Genomic DNA, 19,803 nt, shown 5'->3' with positions numbered 1-19,803 from the left:
CAGTCTGCTGGGAAATGAGGTTTCAGGTAGGGTTTTATGTTCATCCTCGGACTTTTCTTGTTTTAAATTTTACAGTAAGCATAGATTAATTATATAATCAGAAAAACATTAAATCAATGAATACCCAACAGAAAAATGAAGAGACCATTTGGCATATTGGTTAAGAGTACAGACTATGGAGCCAGACAACTACATTCAGATCTTGACTCTGTCACTTATGATTGCATGATCTTGGGCAGGTTATTTCATTTCTTTGGGTTTTAATTTCCTCATGCGTAAAATGGAAATAATAATAATGTAGTACCTGATTCATTGGACTTAAGAAAATTAAATGCAAAATGCATAGAAAGCTTTCAGAATGATACCTGGCACATAGTAAATGCTGTATAGAGTTTAGCTATTATTATTTCTTTATAATTGATTATAGAAAGAAAAATAGTTGAGCTCTTAGATGCTACAGCCTTTAGTTAGGCAGAGGAGTTATGCTTCACTGTCATGGCAGCAGGGTGACCATTCACCCATAGCCACTCCACTCCTGCAGCTAAGACAACCTCTGCTTCTAGGAGGAAATTTAAAAAAAGAGAGAGAGGAAGGGGAAGGAGAACATGGGCAAAGACGACAAAGGAAAGAGAGAAAATAGTCCCAAAGTTTCCAGTAGGATGCTGGTGGGACAGGGTATGCCTGGCAAACTGTGCCCTTTCACAGGTGTTCAACCTGGCCTGAAGGGTTCTCTTTCCAGCTTCCTGGTCATCTCATTTCTTCACGAAGCAGGTAAGTTCACGTTGGTTATCTATTTTTTTCTTAACTGAGATGCAACTGTTAGTATAGTACATTCTGCTGACATTAATGTCATACTTCCTAGATTCCAGATAAAAAAATACTTTTAATTAGTTATAAATGAGAATGTATACACAACAATTCTGAAACTGTGTCTTCATTGTCAAAGTTTGCTTCCAAGTATGATACATGTGGCTTTAGTGCCAATTCTTATTAATTGTACAGTGCAGTGTGCTGACACCCATGACACATTTCCTCATATCCAGTCACAAAAATATTTGTAATTAGTCATAAATGAGAATGTACACACAACATTTCCAATAGCCACTCTGTTCCTATCAGAGTTCACAACAGAGAAAACGTAAACTGTTGCTGCTGTGCTGCCTTGCTCCAATTCCAACAACTCCTCTTTCAGAAATGCTTGGAAAATGGAATCTTTAGATCTTACTGGGTAAACAGATCTAAGGTAGGTTTGTTTCAGCCCAAGTTCTTTGAGATTCATGTACTCCTGAACCTGACTAAAGTGCATACCATAGCCATTTCAAAGGCAGTGATAAAGTTACTTGGTTAAATATTTTGGCTAGATTTCCTGTTTCCAGAAGCCTGAGCTTTGTATTATGTGGCTTATGCGTTTGCATGTGGCAACTAGGGCAGTATTAAATGACCCTACATCTGCCAACCTCCATAAGTACCATGCCTCATAGGGAAGGCCCCAGGCACCCATCCACCACTGTGAATCACACAGATAGAGGACTCTAAACATCAATAACTGCTTTCAAATTCCTAGACCTTGAACTTTCTTTAGGAATCCAGGCTGTAAGCCTCTTAAGATGATTACGGACCATCAAGTACCTCCCCTAGTTCAAAGTGTAGCGTCTATAAAATCACCATATATTTATAATTTAGATAATCTCCAAATTCGAGACTATGAAGCATTCTGATCTGCTCTTTAGGTTTCTGTGTAAGATCTCCATCGTTGTATAACAGGGTTTGTCTTCTATTGCTCTGTGCAAGTGGCAGTCCTATACAAGTCATAAGGCCCTGATTTATTCATCGTGCATCACAGTGAAATGGGGGCTTCGTGTGAGGGGAAGGAAAACAGTTCTGTTAAACTTTGCTTACTTTCACTACCTTTAAAAACTCATTAAATAGGATTCTTCCTTTTAGTTACTGAAGTGTTTAAAGCCCTTTTTAATGAAAAATTCTAATCCTATATAATCACACCATAAGGACTTTCTTTATGTTCAAAGTGGAAACAGTGTTAAATTTTAATGCATACCTCTGGCAGGCTATAATAAAAGTGTTCAGTCAGTTTTAAATCCGATTAGTGTAACTGTTACAGATTAGAGAAAAACCCCAAGTGATTTGAAGCAAGTCCCCAACTCACGGAGACTAATTCAGGGCCTGGGCCTGATCATGCCAGAGTCTAAGGGAACATCAAGACCTGTATTCAGTTTGCTCACAATTTGTTTAGTAGTTAATAAAACAGGGTCTCTTACCAGGTATTGCAGGGCTTGAAAGACAAGCTTTCAAATAGAGGTAGATAGGACAGGTTGCAATCCCTTCTTTGTTACTCAAGTGACACATATAGTACCCTGGCTGATATTCTTATCTTTTCTCAGTATTTACCTCAGTGCTTCTCAATAGTTGGGTTCAGTTGGGTAAAGCAGGAATATTAAAAACATCTGAGAAGAAATGCATGCGTATATTCAAATATTTATGAATCTGCCCTCCCATCTACCTCACTTTGACTTCCTCCATAGTCTAGTACATGTAGAGAAGAAAATAGTTATCTAAACCCTAAGATCACATGCTAGAATGTATGAAGGTACCTGCATTGAGCAATTAAAAATACTACCTTGAAAAAAAAATACTACCTTGTAGTTCTAATTCCTACATCATCCCAAGTGAAAATCATTAAGCTGATTGGACTCAAAATCAAGTGATCTGACATCGGGTCCTAGCTTTGCCCAATGGCTCAGCAGGTAAAGAATCCACCTGAAATGCAGGTGACACAGGATCCCCTGAAGGAGGGCATGGCAACCCACTCCAGTATCCTTGCCTGGAGAATCCCGTGGAAAGAAGAGCCTGGTGGGCTATAGTCCATAGGGTCACAAAGAGTTGGACACGACTAAAGAGACGGAGCATGCCTGTGCACCCAGCTTTGCCACTTACCAGTTGGGACATCCTTACCATTTATGAAACTCAGTTTTATCACCAATAAATTAAAAATCATTGTATCTGCTTTTTCTACATTTTAGGGTTGTTGTGAGGATTAGATTAATAAATTTGCATAGTCTTAAATGATGGCATGGTATTAACACATCTGGATTAGAAACACTTCGAAAGCAGTACTGGTCATCTTGCTTTTATATTCATATTCTGTTACTGTTATGTACATCTCCTAAGTAACTACACATCGTGATTTTAATAATAGATGTCAATTTGCATCTCATCTTAAAACTTGGGGAAAGAACAGCGTATCCAACTAAGTAAGTTGTCAGGAAAGGAACTGAAATCCTTTTCACCTGGGTTAACATTTGACTTCAACTGCCTTCTCTACCTGGCCACATTTTAAAGACAATGCCTATTTGAATGTCATGGCTCTGTGGGCCTTTATGCCTCTGGAGTGAAAGGCTTTGGGCTCCAGGTAGTCATTATTCCCCAACCTTCTTCTCTCCTGTTCTCCATTTTGTGCTGCCAGACCAAACCACTCAGTACTGCTTCAATATCAAGAAAATATAACTAGGCCTAGATAAATTAATGATTACTGAAGAATAGAGAATACTTTTCACCTTTCAAAAAAAAATCTAATGAGTGATAAGGAAAAATTAATTTGCTCATTATAAAAGGATCAGGAAGGGGAAATCAAAGCCAATACAAAGCACCCACAGTAAGAGAAAGGACGGCAAAAAAAATAAAAATAAAAACAAGGATTCATGAATGCAGGAAGAAATTAAAACAAACCTGCAGGCCCTCTAAAATACAGCAATCAAGCAACTCCATGCATGCATCCCATATTTGAATTTTTATTTTACATGAAGTATTTTTGTGTCTGCCTTGCCTAAATTTGGCCTCTTACCAAAGCCTAATGACTCTACTTTATGTTAAGCTTTTTGAAAGATCTAAACTTAAAACTAGGGAAAAAAAAAAAAAACCTGTTAATTTATCTTGCAGGAAAAGGTGTTATAATTTGAATGAAAAGCAGCACGCAGACAGATAAAAAGGAACTGGCACAAACCTCGGGCAATCAGTAACATTTTTTGTACCTGCAGGCTGAGAAATTGTCTCCAGTGTTGTACGATGTTATTATCATTGCCTATTTTCACTTGAACATTAGGTTCAAACCTAATTGTGTGAAGATTTGAACGTTCTCCACAGATTTACTATTTCAATAAGCTCATAATGTTAAAACACTGGATGTGTTGACAGTGGTTACAGTGTATTAAGCAAACAAATCATTTTCTTTTAAATGCTAAGTAGCCTAATTTGACCTTTCTACAGGCCCTGGTCAGTTCTGAAATGGTCTTTTTTAATAGTCTTCTCTCTGACCTTTCTGTCTTTTACTCCATCCATCAACAAGGTATTATCTTCATAGACTTTTGTTGTTGTTCAGTTCCTTAGTCTTGTCCTACTCTTCGCAACACCATGGACTGCAACATACCAGGCTTCCCTGTCCTTAACCATCTGCCAGAGTTGGCTCAAACTCACGTCCATTGAATCAGTGATGACATCCAACCATCTCATTCTCTGTCACCCTTTCTCCTCCTGCTTTCAATCTTTCCCACCAGCAGGGTCTTTTCTGATGAGTCAGCCATTAGGTGACTCATACATGTGTGGCCATACATTTGGCCATACAGGTGGCCAAAGTATTAGAGCTTCAGCTTCAGAGTCAGTCCTTCCAATTAATATTCAGGATTGATTTCCTTTAGGATTGACTGGTTTGATGTCCTTGTAGTCCAAGGGATTCTCAAGAGTCTTCTCCAACACCACAGTTCAAAAGCATTAATTTTTTGGCTCTTAGCCTTCTTTACAGTCCAACTCTCACATCCATACATGACTATTCGAAAAACCATAGCTTTGACTAAGACGGACTTTGTTGGCAAAGTAATGTCTTTGCTTTTTAATACATTGTCTAGGTTTGTTACTGCTCTTCTTCCAAGGAGCAAGCATCTTTTAATTTCATGGCTACAGTCACCATCCACAGTGATTTTGGAGCCCCCCAAAATAGTCTGTCACTGTTTCCATTGTTCCTTCATCTATTTGCCATGAAGTGATGGGACAGGGTGCCATGATCTTAGTTTTTTGAATGTTGAGTTTTAAGCCAGCTTTTTCACTCTCCTCTTTCACCTTCATTAAGGGGCTCTTTAGTTCCTCTTTGCTTTCTGCTGTTAGGGTGGTGTCATTTGCGTATCTGAGGTTACTGATATTTCTCCTGGCAATCTTGATTCCAGCTTGTGCTTCATCCAGCCCAGTATTTCTCATGATGTACTCTGAGTAGAAGTTAAATAAGCAGGGTGACAATATACAGCCTTAATGTACTCCTTTCCCAATTTTGAACCAGTCCATTGTTCCATGTCCAGTTCTACCTGTTGCTGTTTGACCTGTATGCAGGTTTCTCAGGAGGCAGGTAAAGTGGTCTGGTATTCCTGTCTCTTTAAGAATTTTCCACAGTTTGTGGTGATCCACATTGTCAAAGGCTTTAGCGTAGTCAATGAAACAGAAGTAGATGTTTTTCTGCAATTCTCTTGCTTTTTCTATGATCCAGCTGATGTTGGCAATTTGATCTTTGGTTCCTCTGCTTTTTCTAAATCCAGATTGTACATCTGGAAGTTCTCAGTTCATGTGCTGTTGAAGCCAATCTTGGAAGATTTTGAGCATGACCTTGCTAGCGTGTGAAATGAATGCAGTTGTACAGTAGTTTGAACATTCTTTGTCATTGCCAAATAATAAGGTCATAGACCTTATGACCTTATTGTATTGGTGGCTGTGGAGCAAGGTGGGGCTGCTATGAGCTATGCTCATGAATATTTATGGTAACAAAGGTATGCTCAGGTTTCAGAAAGAACGTGTGATATCTAGTTCATAAATCTCTTTTATGGAGTAAAATTCAGGGCCGAGTAGGATGTGGCTGTATTAAAATAGCAGGAGACATTAACTCCATGCACAAGCAAGAGGGTAAATCATTGGTATAGGTAATGCCAAGGTCAGAAGCACCTAGAGGTTGACATTGAGTTCATCAGGGAAACAAAATGAGGGTGTTGTCTCTAATTTTAGCAGGTCCTTTGGGTCTCTTCTTTATCTTAAGAAATAATTTAATAGCATATTTAAAATTTTGGGTCCATTGTAAAAAAATTCAAATACACACACAAACATAAAAGAAAAAATCGTCAAAAAAAAAAATCGTCAATGATTCTGTCTCTCAGAAATGATTTTGTTATTGATTTTAGATATCATTATTCCAGGCTTCTTCTATGCATGTTTGAAAAAGTTAATCTGGCACACACGGATTTTTAAGTTCCCTTTTTTTTCACACAACTTCCCACATGTTTAAACATTCTCCAACTGCAGTAACACTCTAATAGCTGTATAATATTCCATTAAGAAACACTGTGTTGCCTGTGGTTGGACATTTAGGTTACCTCCACAATCCAATTACGATGGTGATGAATTTATAACAAATTCTTTTTGAATACCTAAACCTGTCTATCCTCCTAAGACATTTGTGCAGCTCTTAAAGCATCTGACTTTTATGAAGTTAGTGACTTTTCTACTGACTTCCATTTAATTTTAAGGATATAATACACACATATGCACACCCTTTTGCCTCAAAGTAAAACCCCTCAAAATAACTGCATCTACATCAATTAGCATTTATTTCTATAATTCAGTAATGTGTACTTCCTTCATGTAATAATTTGTATCTGCAACATCATCCTTAGAATAACTGTATGAAATAATATACACGCTTAAGAAACACTGCACAATTACTTCTACCCAATCCAAAGACAATTCTCACTTATTGATTCATTCATTCAACAGGTACTTATTGAGCACCTACTGTATAACTTGCACTTTACCATATGCCATGGCAGAAATATTTAAGCATCCACAATGGGTATGTCTTTATTTCAAAGTCACCAAGGAATGTTTATGTTTTTCTTACGTTTCTTCAAATATCAGAAGTAGTACTTAATTTATGTTTTATGTTCTGTAAAGATGTCACTCTACTTTTGAGTAGCATGTGAACCTTTTTCAGCTTGTTGACCAATTAATTAATAAGAAGAAATTCTAGCAAATCTCCCTTGACAGAAGTACAGTCTATAGCAATCTGGGCCAAATCACCAGGATTTTAAGCCATTCTATACTTCTTTAGGCCTTTAGATAACAAATAATAGATATCAGTTAGGCTAAGAGGCTTGCCTTAATAAATGAGATGGGCAGATGAGCAATTACATTAACAGTCTTTAAGGGTCTTGTCACCTACCCATGAAGTTCTGGAACCTGTCCATCAAGATCATCCAGTACCACTGTTACATATCCTAATGCTAAACTGTGTTCCTTTATCCCATTATTTCGCTTTTTAATACATCTAGCTTCACCTTCTCAGTTGATTCAGCTCTAAACCTAAGATTCCACCCATTCTATCTCCCAGTCTTCAAACACCCTCCCAAACTCCCATCAGACTAAACAATGGCCCTCTCCCAGTGAATACTTCAAAGAACTCAAAGCTGGCCACCTTCTCAAAAATCATTCCTCACTGGTTAGAATGAAAAGCAGCTTTCCAAAGAGTTCCATCTCAACAGCCTGCCATTCCCCATGGAAAGTGTATTTGGATATAGATAGTGTTGTTACATATGTATGAGAATATGTTTTACTTATTCACCTGCCTTTTTTCAGCCTGATTGTGAGCCCCTTATGACTGAGAACATGCTTTTTTCTCCATCCTATTATAATCCCACCCCCACAGAGTCACGCTGCTAAATGTTGGTGCCACCTTTCTTCAAGAGAGTGTTCAGTAATTACATTTTAACTGGATATGTAGAAATACAGATTTTTAAAGGTGTGAAGCAATGGTAGAGGTTACCTAGTCCATCACCTTCTTTTTTTAAAGCTCACATTTATTTAATACTTTCTACATGCCAGATACTGTGCTAAACTCTTTATGTGAATTATCTCACGTGATCCTCACAAAAACTCATAGGGTAGGAACTCTAAATATCCCCATTTTTGTATGCATAACAAAACTCTCCTTATGGCTTTTACAGTGAAGTATACATAAATGAATGAATGAATAATCGCTCAGCCTAGGATCAGGACCAGAGTAGGACAGGAGAGCCGCCGGAGGAACAAGATTTAAGAAGGCACTCTCAGGGTTTTGTTAATACCTATGCAAATTTCACACTCTAGGTGCCTCTCTTGCATCACCCTGCCTCAGCCCTAACCCAAACCTTACTGTATGTTAATTTCTGCTCTAAATATATTCCATATTAAATACAACAGTCTTATGAGATAGGACTGAAACTGACTTCAGTATTAAGAGTACATCCAAGGGACTTCTCTGGTGGTGCGGTAGTTAAGAGTTTGCCTTACAATGCAGGAGATGTGGGTTCAATCCCTGGCCAGGAAACTAAGATCCCACATGCCATGGAGCAATTACGCCTGTGTGCCATGACTCCTGAGCCTGCATGCTCTGGAGCCCACGTGCCACAACTGGAGAGTCCATGCACTGCAAAGATCTTGCATGACACAACGAAAATCTTGCCTGCCACAACTAAGACCCGAAGCAGCCAAACAAATACATATAAAAAATAATCATCAAAAGATAAACACATTCTTTAAAAGAAAGAAGAGTACATCCAAGAATTTCATAGACAAATGTGTCAAAATTCGAAAGCTGGATTGATCGCTTAAAATATCCGCCGTTTTATTTGAATGCATTTATATATGTTTCATGTCTTCTTCCTGGAATAACAGTATCTGAAAACAATGCTTTGCTTTTTAAGATATACCCCACATATCAATCCAGGCAATAGATAAATGGAATACTATAAAATATTGGGAAATGTAAATATGTTTGCTTTTTATATTTTTTAGCTCATTTTGCTATTTTAGGAGATAAAAACATGAACCAGTAGTAAAGTAGATTTTGGAGCTAGATAGGACTGATTTTGAACAGTCATTCCCCTGTATGGACTTTAGAAATCAGTTACTGCTTTAAGTGATCTCAAATGTAAATTTTTCTGAGAATTAGGCATACTGTATATAAAAATTACACAATAGCAGCATATGTCACACATTCAATGTGTAATAGCTGTTATGATTTTATCATGTATATTTTTGGAGCATACATGATAGAATCATCATAATGTGGAAAGTATGACGACTTGATGTAACATCACAAATCTAATGTAAAATGTGATCAACTTAGACACATGAAGTATGGAACAGTCATATATCAGTTAGGATAGGCTAAATTATTCTGAAGTAACAAATGAAAAACCAGGCTTGCAGGAGCTTATCTTCAGCTACTCAGGAATTTGGGCTGACAGAAGCACTGTTTTCTAATATCTGCTTCTTTTGGAACATGCAGGCCTCTTTGTCACCAGCAGGGTAAGAAGACCCTGGAGGATCTCACATTGCTAAGTATATATTGGTAAAGGAAATGATATACATCACTTCCACATACAACCAATTGCAAAAACTAGTCAACAGGGCCCCATCTAACTAAGAAATGTAATCCTCCCATTTACCTGGATGAAGAAGAGATCAGACATTGAGAGCACTGAAAGACTCTACCATAAGACATGTCTCTTTGTCTAGGAGGCTATCACAAAGTTCTTAATTTCTGCAAACAACTATATGGATGCTTCACCAACAAGTTGTTTTTATTCTTATTGTTGCAGAAGCCATAAAACTAAGTTTATGGTTTTTTGTGTGTGTGTGTTTTTTTTTTTTAAGGAAAGCATCTTTGTCCTCATTCTGACTTAGCATAGGCTGATCTGGTATTTGGTCAGTTTGGGTGTGAGGAAAAGAATCGCAAATAATCATTACTAGAGCTGCCCTGAGTATGCCAAAATGAAAGAAGTTGTCATGCAGAAAGGAACTTTGCATAACAAAGTGTTAAGTGAAATACTACCAGGCAAAATAAGGTAATGCTCTTTTGCTGTCTAGCACCACAGAAGATGCTAACTGAAAGAGTAAATAAAAACAGTCAACGTGCATTTAGCTTTCATAATTTACCTTCTGCAAGGTTGATTTAGAGTATGCAGAATATGCCACATTATTTAGGCTGTAAAAAGGAGCTGCTTTATACTACCTGCCATGTACAATTATAATAATCTGTCAGACAAATATAATTACAGAGTGTGATGTCTGTTTGAGTGTGAAGGCTTTGATTGTGTGGTATTGTCTGCTCTACATAGTGGCACAGCATAAACAATTGTACTCTGTGGTACCTCTCAGCCAGGACTAATGCTCCGCATCAGGAACGCCCCATCAAACAGCACAGATGGTTGGGTTTGGGTTTAAGATTGCTAGCTTTGTTTGGTTGGTTTTTTCCCCCAGGGCTTTTTCAAGGGCAAACTTGACCACAGTAAGCCTTATGCAATACAGTATGGTAGGTCTCTAAGATATTATTAATAAATCATAAAAGTGAATGAGAATGGGAGACTAGACAGGATATGGTCAGTTAACAAGTGTCAGCCATTTTAATGATGAAAAATAGATTGACAAAGGAATGCATGAATCATTTTGATGATTAAAAATATAATTAGTGACACTCCCTGGGTTTAAAAGTTAAAGTTGTTTTTTACAGAGTAAGTTGTGATTGTAATTTATTTTTAGAATGGCACATCAGCCAATAACATGGAGAAGGTAACAGTCATTAGAGCCTTTCATAATGATATTTTGTTACATTGGAGGCATGTTTGACTTTAAATTAGCTGATGGTCTCCTCTCCATATCTCTACAATAAGTTGATCAGGCTATTTTAAATTTATTTTCCAACTGATGATCTTCAGATCATTTGTGACCTTCATACCCAGAGATTTTGTTGTGGACTTCTCCACCAAGGATATCTTTTGCTCTCTGAAATGAGATTTGCCTAGATGGGATCAGAATTACCCTGCTAAATCACTTCGGTTCTGTCCAACTCTTTGTGACCCTATGACTGTAGCCCACAAGACTCCTCTGTCCATGGGATTCTGTAGGCCAGAGTACCAAAGTGGGTTGCCATTCCCTTCTCCAGGAGACCTTGCTGACCCAGGGATCAAACCCATGTCTCTTACATCTCCTGCGTTGGCAAGTGGGTTCTTTACAACCAGTGCCACCTGGGAAGCCCACAAGATGGGATTAAGAGGTATTCATTTACCAAATTCTGCTCTAATTTATGTGGTTCAGTTCAGTTCAGTCACTCAGTTGTGTCCAACTCTTTGCAACCCCATGGACTGCAGCATACCAGGCTTCCCTGTCCATCACCAACCCCTGGAGCTTGCTCAAACTCATGTCCATTGAGCAGGTGATGCCATCCAACCATCTCATTCTTTGTCATCCCTTTCTCCTGCCTTCAATCTTTCCCATCATCAGGGCCTTTTCCAAGGAGTCAGTTCTTCACATCAGGTGGCCAAAGTATTGGAGTTCAACTTCAACATCAGTCTTTCCAATAAACATTCAGGACTGATTTTGTTTAGGATTGACTGGTTTGATCTCCTTGCAGTCCAAGGGATTCTCAAGAGTTTTCTCCAACACCACAGTTCAAAAGCATCAATTCTTCAGCACTCCGCTTTCTTTATAGTCCAACTCTAACATCCATAGATGACTACTGGAAAAAATGTAGCTTTGACTAGATGGACTTTTGTCAGCAAAGTAATGTCTGCTTTTTAATATGCTGTCTAGGAGTCATTGCTTTTCTTCCAAGGAGCAAGTGTCTTTTAATTTCATGGCTGCAGAGTACAAGATGCAAAATGCTAGGCTGGATGAAGCACAAACTGGAATCAAGATTGCCAGGAGAAATATCAATAACCTCAGATACACAGATGATACCACCCTTATAGCAAAAAATGAAGAAGAACTGAAGAGCCTGTTGATGAAAGTGAAAGAGGAGAGTGAAAAAGCTGGCTTAAAACTCAGCATTTAAAAAATGAATGAAGATCATGGCATCCGGTCCCATCACTTCATGCAAATAGATGGGGAAACAATGGAAACAGTGACAGACTTTACTTTTTTGGACTCCAAAATCACTTCAGATGGTGACTGCAGCCATGAAATTCATGTGGTAGAGATGTTTAATATTGTAATTCAAAACAGTGCACCTAAATATCAATAAATGGTCATCCCAAAGGAATGATCTGGATTTGGCATCTTGTATTCATTTAAATTACAAATGTATATAACTTTATGATGACATCTGAGCCAACTCAGAATGCTCAAACAGCTTTGCCCTAACAACATGAGTTCCTCTCATCTCTAGAAGAACATTACTAGTCTGTCCCTTCTGGCCACATGGGAAGAGAATCCCAGAAGTTTGTTCTTATACTGCTGATACTTTCTTGCTACAGATGTGAAAGAATTTTCTTAATGAATCTGAGTAACAATACTATTTTCATAATGTTTCAATGTTTGAGCCTTCCAATGTATGTTCTTTGGAATATAACAAAAGTATCATAAAGTAATCAGAATCATGAAATCTTTGCAACTGAGAAGACCTCTGCCCGAATAGACATGATTGTCATCCCTTGGACCTCACTGTACCATTTATAGTATCTTCTCATGGTTGTTGCAAGGATAATGTGTGTATGTGTGTGTGTGTGTGTGTGTGTGTGTGTGTGTGTGTTAGTCGCCCAGTCATTTCCAACTCTTGGCAACCCCCATGGAATGTAGCCCGCCAGGCTCCTCTGTCCATGGAATTCTGCAGGCAAGAATACTGGAGTGGGTTGCCATGCCCTTCTCCAGGAGATCTTCCCAACCCAGGCTCAAACCCAGGTCTCCTGCATTGCAGGCGGATTCTTTACCATCTGAGCCACCAGAGAAGGCCTATCTCTGTTAACTCTACTCTTCTGTGCCTCTATAATGCTTAAAATAGTACCTAAATAGCATGAATAGCTTAATTCACAGATGATTAGAAAGAAAAAGTACTATATGGTAATAGTGGACATTTTCTGGCCCCTTTCCAACATCCAGTGCTTCCCTTCCTTTCTTTCCCTTCCAACAGTTCTAATTTCTTTTTGAAGATTCAGGTGGTTCTAGAGAAGCTCTTATCTCCAGCTCCAGAGATGGAATCTAGGTAATCAGTCAGCACTTTGACTCCAACTAGCAAGTTTTTGGCTCTGCCTTGAACATATATACCAACTAAATATTTCCATTCAAAATGAATTTGAGGATTATTTCTGAAAAGGAAGAGACAAAGATGACTTTTGCTGGGTGTAGCTGTGGAAACATGCCATCCTGGAGCTGATGGCACCATCTCATGACTGATAGGAGAGCAGGTTTTAGCTTGGAACCAGCATCAAGAAAGATATATCAGAGACAGAAAGAAACTGAAAGCTTCCCTTGAACTGAAAATTTGGACTTTGCAGCTGCAAAAAAACAAACAAAAAAAAACCCAGAAGTAAAGAAAATTCCCTTTAAATAAAAAAAACCAGAAAATTCCATTTTATGTCAGCTTGAGTCAGACTTTCTGTTTCCTGCTACACAAAATATCCTGATACAATTGTAAATATCACCACAGAACAAATGTGAGTTGAACAAACACACTCTACTTCAGAAATATTGGCAAACCCTAATGCAAATCATTCCACAAACAAACCACAAACTAAAAATGATGATCACCCATAATTTCCACTTTCCACTAAAAGGAACCAGGGTTCCTAAAGAAATGGTTGATTTCAGGCCTCATATAGGATATACAAAAATTTAGCCTGGGATATCCAGTTACACCAAAAGGCAAGAAAGTGCTCAAAAGCTATTGTGTCAAAGAAATAAGGAAGGAGTCAGTTTGAAAAGTTTCCCAAAGGCCAAAGATGGGACAACTTGAACATCAGTAGTAATAATAATATTAACAAGTTCTTTGGATTGAAATGAATGAAGTATGTTAAAATCCATGCATTCATAATGGTACTAGAGGAAACAAACCTCATTGATCTTAGAGAATATTAGGAGACCACCTAAATAAAAAGGAAAAAAATCAAGCATTTATTTTGTCTTTCTTGTATGAACTGTGCCTCAGTGAGAAATAATCATTGTCAGGGAAAAATTTTTCTCCATAGACTTAATCCAGCAGAGAAATGAAGAAAATCCCACGTTGCAAACCCTTAATGAAATAATGTATCTGGAAAATAAACATCAGGCACTGCTAACATTCCCCAAAATAGAGATAATCATACATTATGTGCCTCTTGATGAAAGTATGCCATAATACCTATGAAGTATTTTTGCCAAATAATCAAACCTGAATCAGACCAAGGCTCTTAATCTAACTACTATTTCACAGAAAATAAAAGAGACATGCAATCAGCAAAATCCAAAATGTGGGGAACTATACAGAGGAAATGACTCATTTTTGTAAACAAATCACAAGAAAAATAAAAGAGATAACTTAAAGGTTAAAAGATTCTTAAGAGACATAACCAAATGTAGTGTGTGGACCTTGTTGAAATTCTGATTTGAACAAACCAACCTTTAAAATTACCAACATCCATTAAATCAAGGAAAAAGCAAGGGAATTCCAGAAAAACATCTACTACTTCACTGACTACACTAAAGCCTTTGACTGTGTGGATCACAACAAACTGTGGAAAATTATTAAAGAGGTGGGAATACCAAACCATCTTACCTGCCTCCTGAGAAACCTATATGCAGGTCAAGAAAGAACAGTTAGAACTGGACATGGAACAATGGACTGGTTCAAAATTGGGAAAGGAGTATGTCAAGTCTGTATATTGTCACCCTGCTTATTTAACTTCTATGCAGAGTACATCATGTAAATTGCCAGACTGGATGAAGTACAAGCTGGAATCAAGATTGCCAGGAGAAATATCAATAACCTTAGATATGCAGATGACACCACCCTAATGGCAGAAAGCGAAGAGGAACTAAAGAGCTTCTTGATGAGGGTGAAAAAGGAAGGTAAAAAAGTTGGTTTAAAATTCAGCATTCAAAAATGAAGATCATGGCCCCTGGTCCCATCACTTCATGGTAGATAGATGGGGAAACAATGGAAACAATGACATATTTTCTTGGGCTCCAAAATCACTGTGGACGGAGACTGCAGCTATGAAATTAAAAGACACTTCCTCCTTGGAAGGAAAGTTGCGACAAACCTAGACAGCGTATTAAAAAGCAGAGACATTACTTTGCCAAAAAAAGTCCGTCTAGTCAAAGCTATGGTTTTTCCAGTAGTCATGTATGCATGTGAGAGTTGGACTATAAAAAAGGCTAAGTGTAGAAGAATTGAAGCTTTTGGACTGTGGTGTTGGAGAAGATGCTTGAGAATCCCTTGGACTGCAAGGAGATCAAACCAGTCCATCCTAAAGGAAATCAGTCCTGAATATTCATTGGAAGGACTGATGCTGAAGCTGAAACTCCAATACTTTGGCCACCTGATGGGAAGAGCCGACTCATTTGAAAAGGCGCTGATGCTGGGAAAGATTCAAGGCAAGAGAAGGGGTGACAGAAGATGAGATGGTTGGAAGGCATCACTGACTCAATGGACTTGAGTTTGAGCGAGCTCCGGGAGATGGTGAAGGACAGGGAAGCCTGGCATGTTGCAGTCCATGGGGTTGCTTAGATTTGGACACAACTAAGCAACTGAATAACAACAAAAACAACAATCATTTAAAAAAAAGTATGAGGCAATCAGAGAAATTTGGAAGCTAACTGGATATTTGATGATAAGAGATTATTGATTTTATAGGTATGAAAATGGTACCATCATTATAGCTTTTTTAAAAGATTCTTTACCTTTTAAGATTCATACAGAAGTTGATATGGATGCAAAGATTCGTTTAATACAGTAGTGATAGGAGGAGGGGGAAGTGAAGGTGCAATAAGATCGACTATGAGTTCTTTGTTGAAGTTGAGTGATGGACATATGTGGCTTCATCATACTACATTCCTTCTACTCTTGGGTGATATTTAGGATTTTCCACAATAAAAAAAATTAAGTACATAATTTCATCATCATTCAAAATCATATACCCATGCCAGCCCTCCTTGCTCTCACATTAACAGGCTGTGATTCTTCAGTCATGTTCCAATTCCTCTGCATTCTAATTTACCCACATACCTAACCACAGTCACCAATATCTGCATACCTTCTTCCCAGACAATGGGCATTACCCCACACATGCACACTCATCCGCATGGCGGTGTTACAGCAAATCCATCATTATCCCGGCCCACACACAAAGACTTCATTTTTATAGATATGGTATTCTTCCAGTCATTGCACTATACCTCTCTGTCCTACTTCACCAGCACTGTTCATTCTGATTCTCATATCCCTCTTTAGAAACACACCATACTCTGTAACTCAATCATAGACACATAGCCAGCGTGGTAGGTTGAAAAGTCCCTACATCCACCTTTCTGTGGGCCTCTACACATAATCTGGCTCAGTCTAAACCTCTTAAGTGAAATGCTCTCCTGGAAATAAAACCTGCTTTCTACTTTCTTCTATTTTATTTCAAACTCAATACAAAGCAGTGGTCCCTGAAGAAAAGTTATGCTGGAGTTAGGTTCACACAATTTCCCTGAAATGTAATATGAGATTTAAACACAGATGATATGACTGGTTAATAAATGTCACCATTGAGTGGCTTTGTTCACCTAATAATATCATTCAGATCATTATAAACAAATTGAAGGGGTTCTTATGTGAAACAAACACGGCAGGACTTATTCCTGCGTAACACAAGACGGAGCCTGGGCGTCCAATCCTAACGGCCTGGGAGAAGGGGCAAGGCCGGCGTGCAGCTTTGTGGTATCCCGGGAGGATTTTATTTCCAAATATAAAATTCATGCCATGCTCACAGGTAGAACCTTAGAATAGTTATAATGATCTAATGGCAGCATTACTATGGAAGGCTGCTACTAATACTTTGAACTACTGCCGTTCTATAGAGATCCAAGGATATGATTTCAAAGCTCATGTGGGATGAAGACTGCCCCAACTGAAAGCAATCCACCTGAGTAAAAGAGAGAGGAAAGAAAAGAACAGGGCAGAATGCAACTGAAGCCCCCAATTTGGGATTTCTAGGATGAGGAGGTCGGATTTGGGTCTTTGATTGTGGGGTTTCTTTTATTACTGTTGTAGTTTGGGGAGGGAGTAGCAAAGAAAGAGAAAATGTCTCTAAATTAGAAGGCATTGCCTGCCTCTGGCTTTTTGAATTACCTCTAACTTAAAGATTATAATGTGTTTATTTCCCTCTTCTAAGAAGAGAGAGATAGTAATTGCCTCCATCACCCTCACACTCTCCTCCCTCCTCTATCGAGGGGACAAGAGCTCATTGATGATAACTCCCTGGTATTCAGTCTTGCTTCAACACTAATGGCAAAAAGAAAATAAACAGTATATTAACCACAAAAGAATTGGGAGCCCCTTTTCGTCCAGCCTAATAAATATCCAAGGCCTGTTAGGCCTGTCACTTGACATTTAAACATAAATGGCTGTTGTTGTATTTCTAGAAATCAGAGGAAACATCAGAACCTTTGCAAACAAGAAAACTGAAAACATTTCAAATACCAGTTAAATGCCTGTATTTATAGGTAGTGCTCCCTGTTTCAAAGCTAACCCTGCAATTCTTTTGGAAAGAGCTTCTAACAGAGCTAACAGGACTGGGGCGGGGGCGGGGGGGAATAGATATATATACGTATGTGTGTATGTATATGTAATTTTTAAATGATGCTGAAATTTCCTTTTATCCTTTGAATGATTTGCTGTTGGAATTCATAATTTTAGCACTATTTCTCACATGTAATGCCAAATTTGGTAACACCTATTTAAAGTGCATTGTAACATGTGTTTATGATACATTTGAGCTCTTTGGAGAAAAGGTGCTATAGAAACCTAATAAATAATAAGTGGATGATTGACAAAGAATTATATTAGGAGCTCATTTTTGAAAACTTTATAAAAATGTGTGCATTTGAGTTCATTCTTAGCTAGACAGTCTCCTTGGCAGGTAATATGTAAGGGCCCCATATGCCACAGAGTTTAAGATTCTGGAGTCTATGAAGAAAAAGGTCACGGCCTACAGAAGCTCATTCTGAGATTGGACTCGTTCTCAACAGGAATCCAAGCAGGAATCCCAGTTTTGGCCTTGAAAATGCATTCACTTATGCTATTTGGAATGTGAAAGAAATTTAAAATATATAAAAAGTAGAGTTATAAAGGGCGGCTGGATTCAACCACATGGCCAAATTTGAATCAGCAAACTGACATTCTCTAAGATAACACACATTATGTCCTTTAAAATTAAAAAAGGAAAACAAGAGCCAAGTATCATTACTCATTTGTTATTTTGTGAGCTGGTTCATCTCATGAGTGCATAATTTTTGTGGTTATAATGCAAACTAAGGAAGGACGAGAGCCAGATATAAACAATCTCTTCCTTCTGGAGTAAAATATATAGCCACCCAGGGATTCGACGTGATCATGAAAAGCATCAGATGCTTTGATTCTTGGCTGTTATAGGACCTAGCTTGACAACCTATAGGTCGATCATCAGAGAGGTAAAAATGAGTGTAACAGACTTAAAAGACAGAAATAAAGTGCTTTGTAAGTAAACAAAAGTGGAAACAAGCTTATCATAAGCAAAGGAAGCTGATGAAGGTGCAGAAAAGTTTCTCTGGAAAACCAGTGTACTGTTATTTAAATTAATATTGAACATTTGACATTTGATATTTGATATTTGACAAATATTGACATTTGAACCGTCACATGCAAGCATGAATTTCTTTTTTTTTTTCATTTATTTTTATTAGTTGGAGGCTAATTACTTTACAATATTGTAGTGGGTTTTGTCATACACTGACATGAATCAGCCATGGATTTACATGTATTCCCCATCCCGATCCTCCCTCCCACCTCCCTCTCTACCCAATCCCTCTGGGTCTTCCCAATGCACCAGGCCCGAGCACTTGTCTCAAAGCACGAATTTCTAATGCATTAGGCTTTGAGTTGTATATTAGACAAATTCTTACCCTCCTTTTTTATTTTTCTTTGGTGGTTTTGTTGGAGTTTCAGCTTCATTGGATTATTACATACTACCAATATATATGGGCTTCCCAGGTGGCGCTAGTGGTAAAGAACCCACCTGCCAATACAGGAGACATGAGATGTGGGTTCGATCCCTGGGCTGGGAAGATCCCCTGGAAAAGGGCATGGCAACCCACTCCAGTATTTCTGCCTGGAGAATCCCATGGATAGAGGAGCCTGGCAGGCTGCAGTCCATAGGGTCGCAAAGAGTCCGACACAACTGAAGTGATTTAGCACACACCAGTATGTGGGAAATAGATGGGGAAACAGTGGAAACAGTGTCAGACTTTATTTTTGGGGGCTCCAAAATCACTGCAGATGGTGATGGCAGCCGTGAAATTAAAAGACGCTTACTCCTTGGAAGGAAAGTTATGGCCAACCTAGATATCGTAAAAAAAGCAGAGACATTACTTTGCCAACAAAGGTCTGTCTAGTCAAGGCTATGGTTTTTCCAGTGGTCGTGTATGGATGTGAGAGTTGGACTGTGAAGAAAGCTGAGCGCCAAAAAATTGATGCTTTTGAACTGTGGTGTTGGAGAAGTCTCTTGAGAGACCCTGGACTGCAAGGAGATCCAACCAGTCCACCCTAAAGAAGATCAGTCCTGGGTGTTCATTGGAAGGACTGATGCTGAAGCTGAAACTCCAATCCTTTGGCCACCTAATGTGAAGAGTTGGCTCATTGGAAAAGACCCTGATGCTGGGAGGGATCAGGGGCAGGAGTAGAAGGGGACGACAGAGGATGAGATGACTGGATGGCATCACCGACTCAAT

At 38.5% G+C, this 19,803-nt stretch overlaps 1 protein-coding gene across 1 annotated transcript in view; it reads left to right on the top strand.

Moving 5' to 3' along the window:
• The first annotated feature begins 605 nt into the window (after nucleotides 1-605).
• The window catches only part of LOC122454918 (zinc finger and SCAN domain-containing protein 21-like), a 152,530-nt gene continuing 133,332 nt past the window's right edge, over nucleotides 606-19,803 (top strand). The window contains 1 exon segment of the mRNA XM_043489586.1: nucleotides 606-771. Within this exon segment, the coding sequence (XP_043345521.1) occupies nucleotides 606-771 (166 nt within the window).

The sequence above is a fragment of the Cervus canadensis genome, chromosome 17 (genome assembly GCF_019320065.1).
Source record: "Cervus canadensis isolate Bull #8, Minnesota chromosome 17, ASM1932006v1, whole genome shotgun sequence".
NCBI lineage: Eukaryota > Metazoa > Chordata > Mammalia > Artiodactyla > Cervidae > Cervus > Cervus canadensis.
This window is presented reverse-complemented; position numbering and strand designations above follow the sequence as displayed.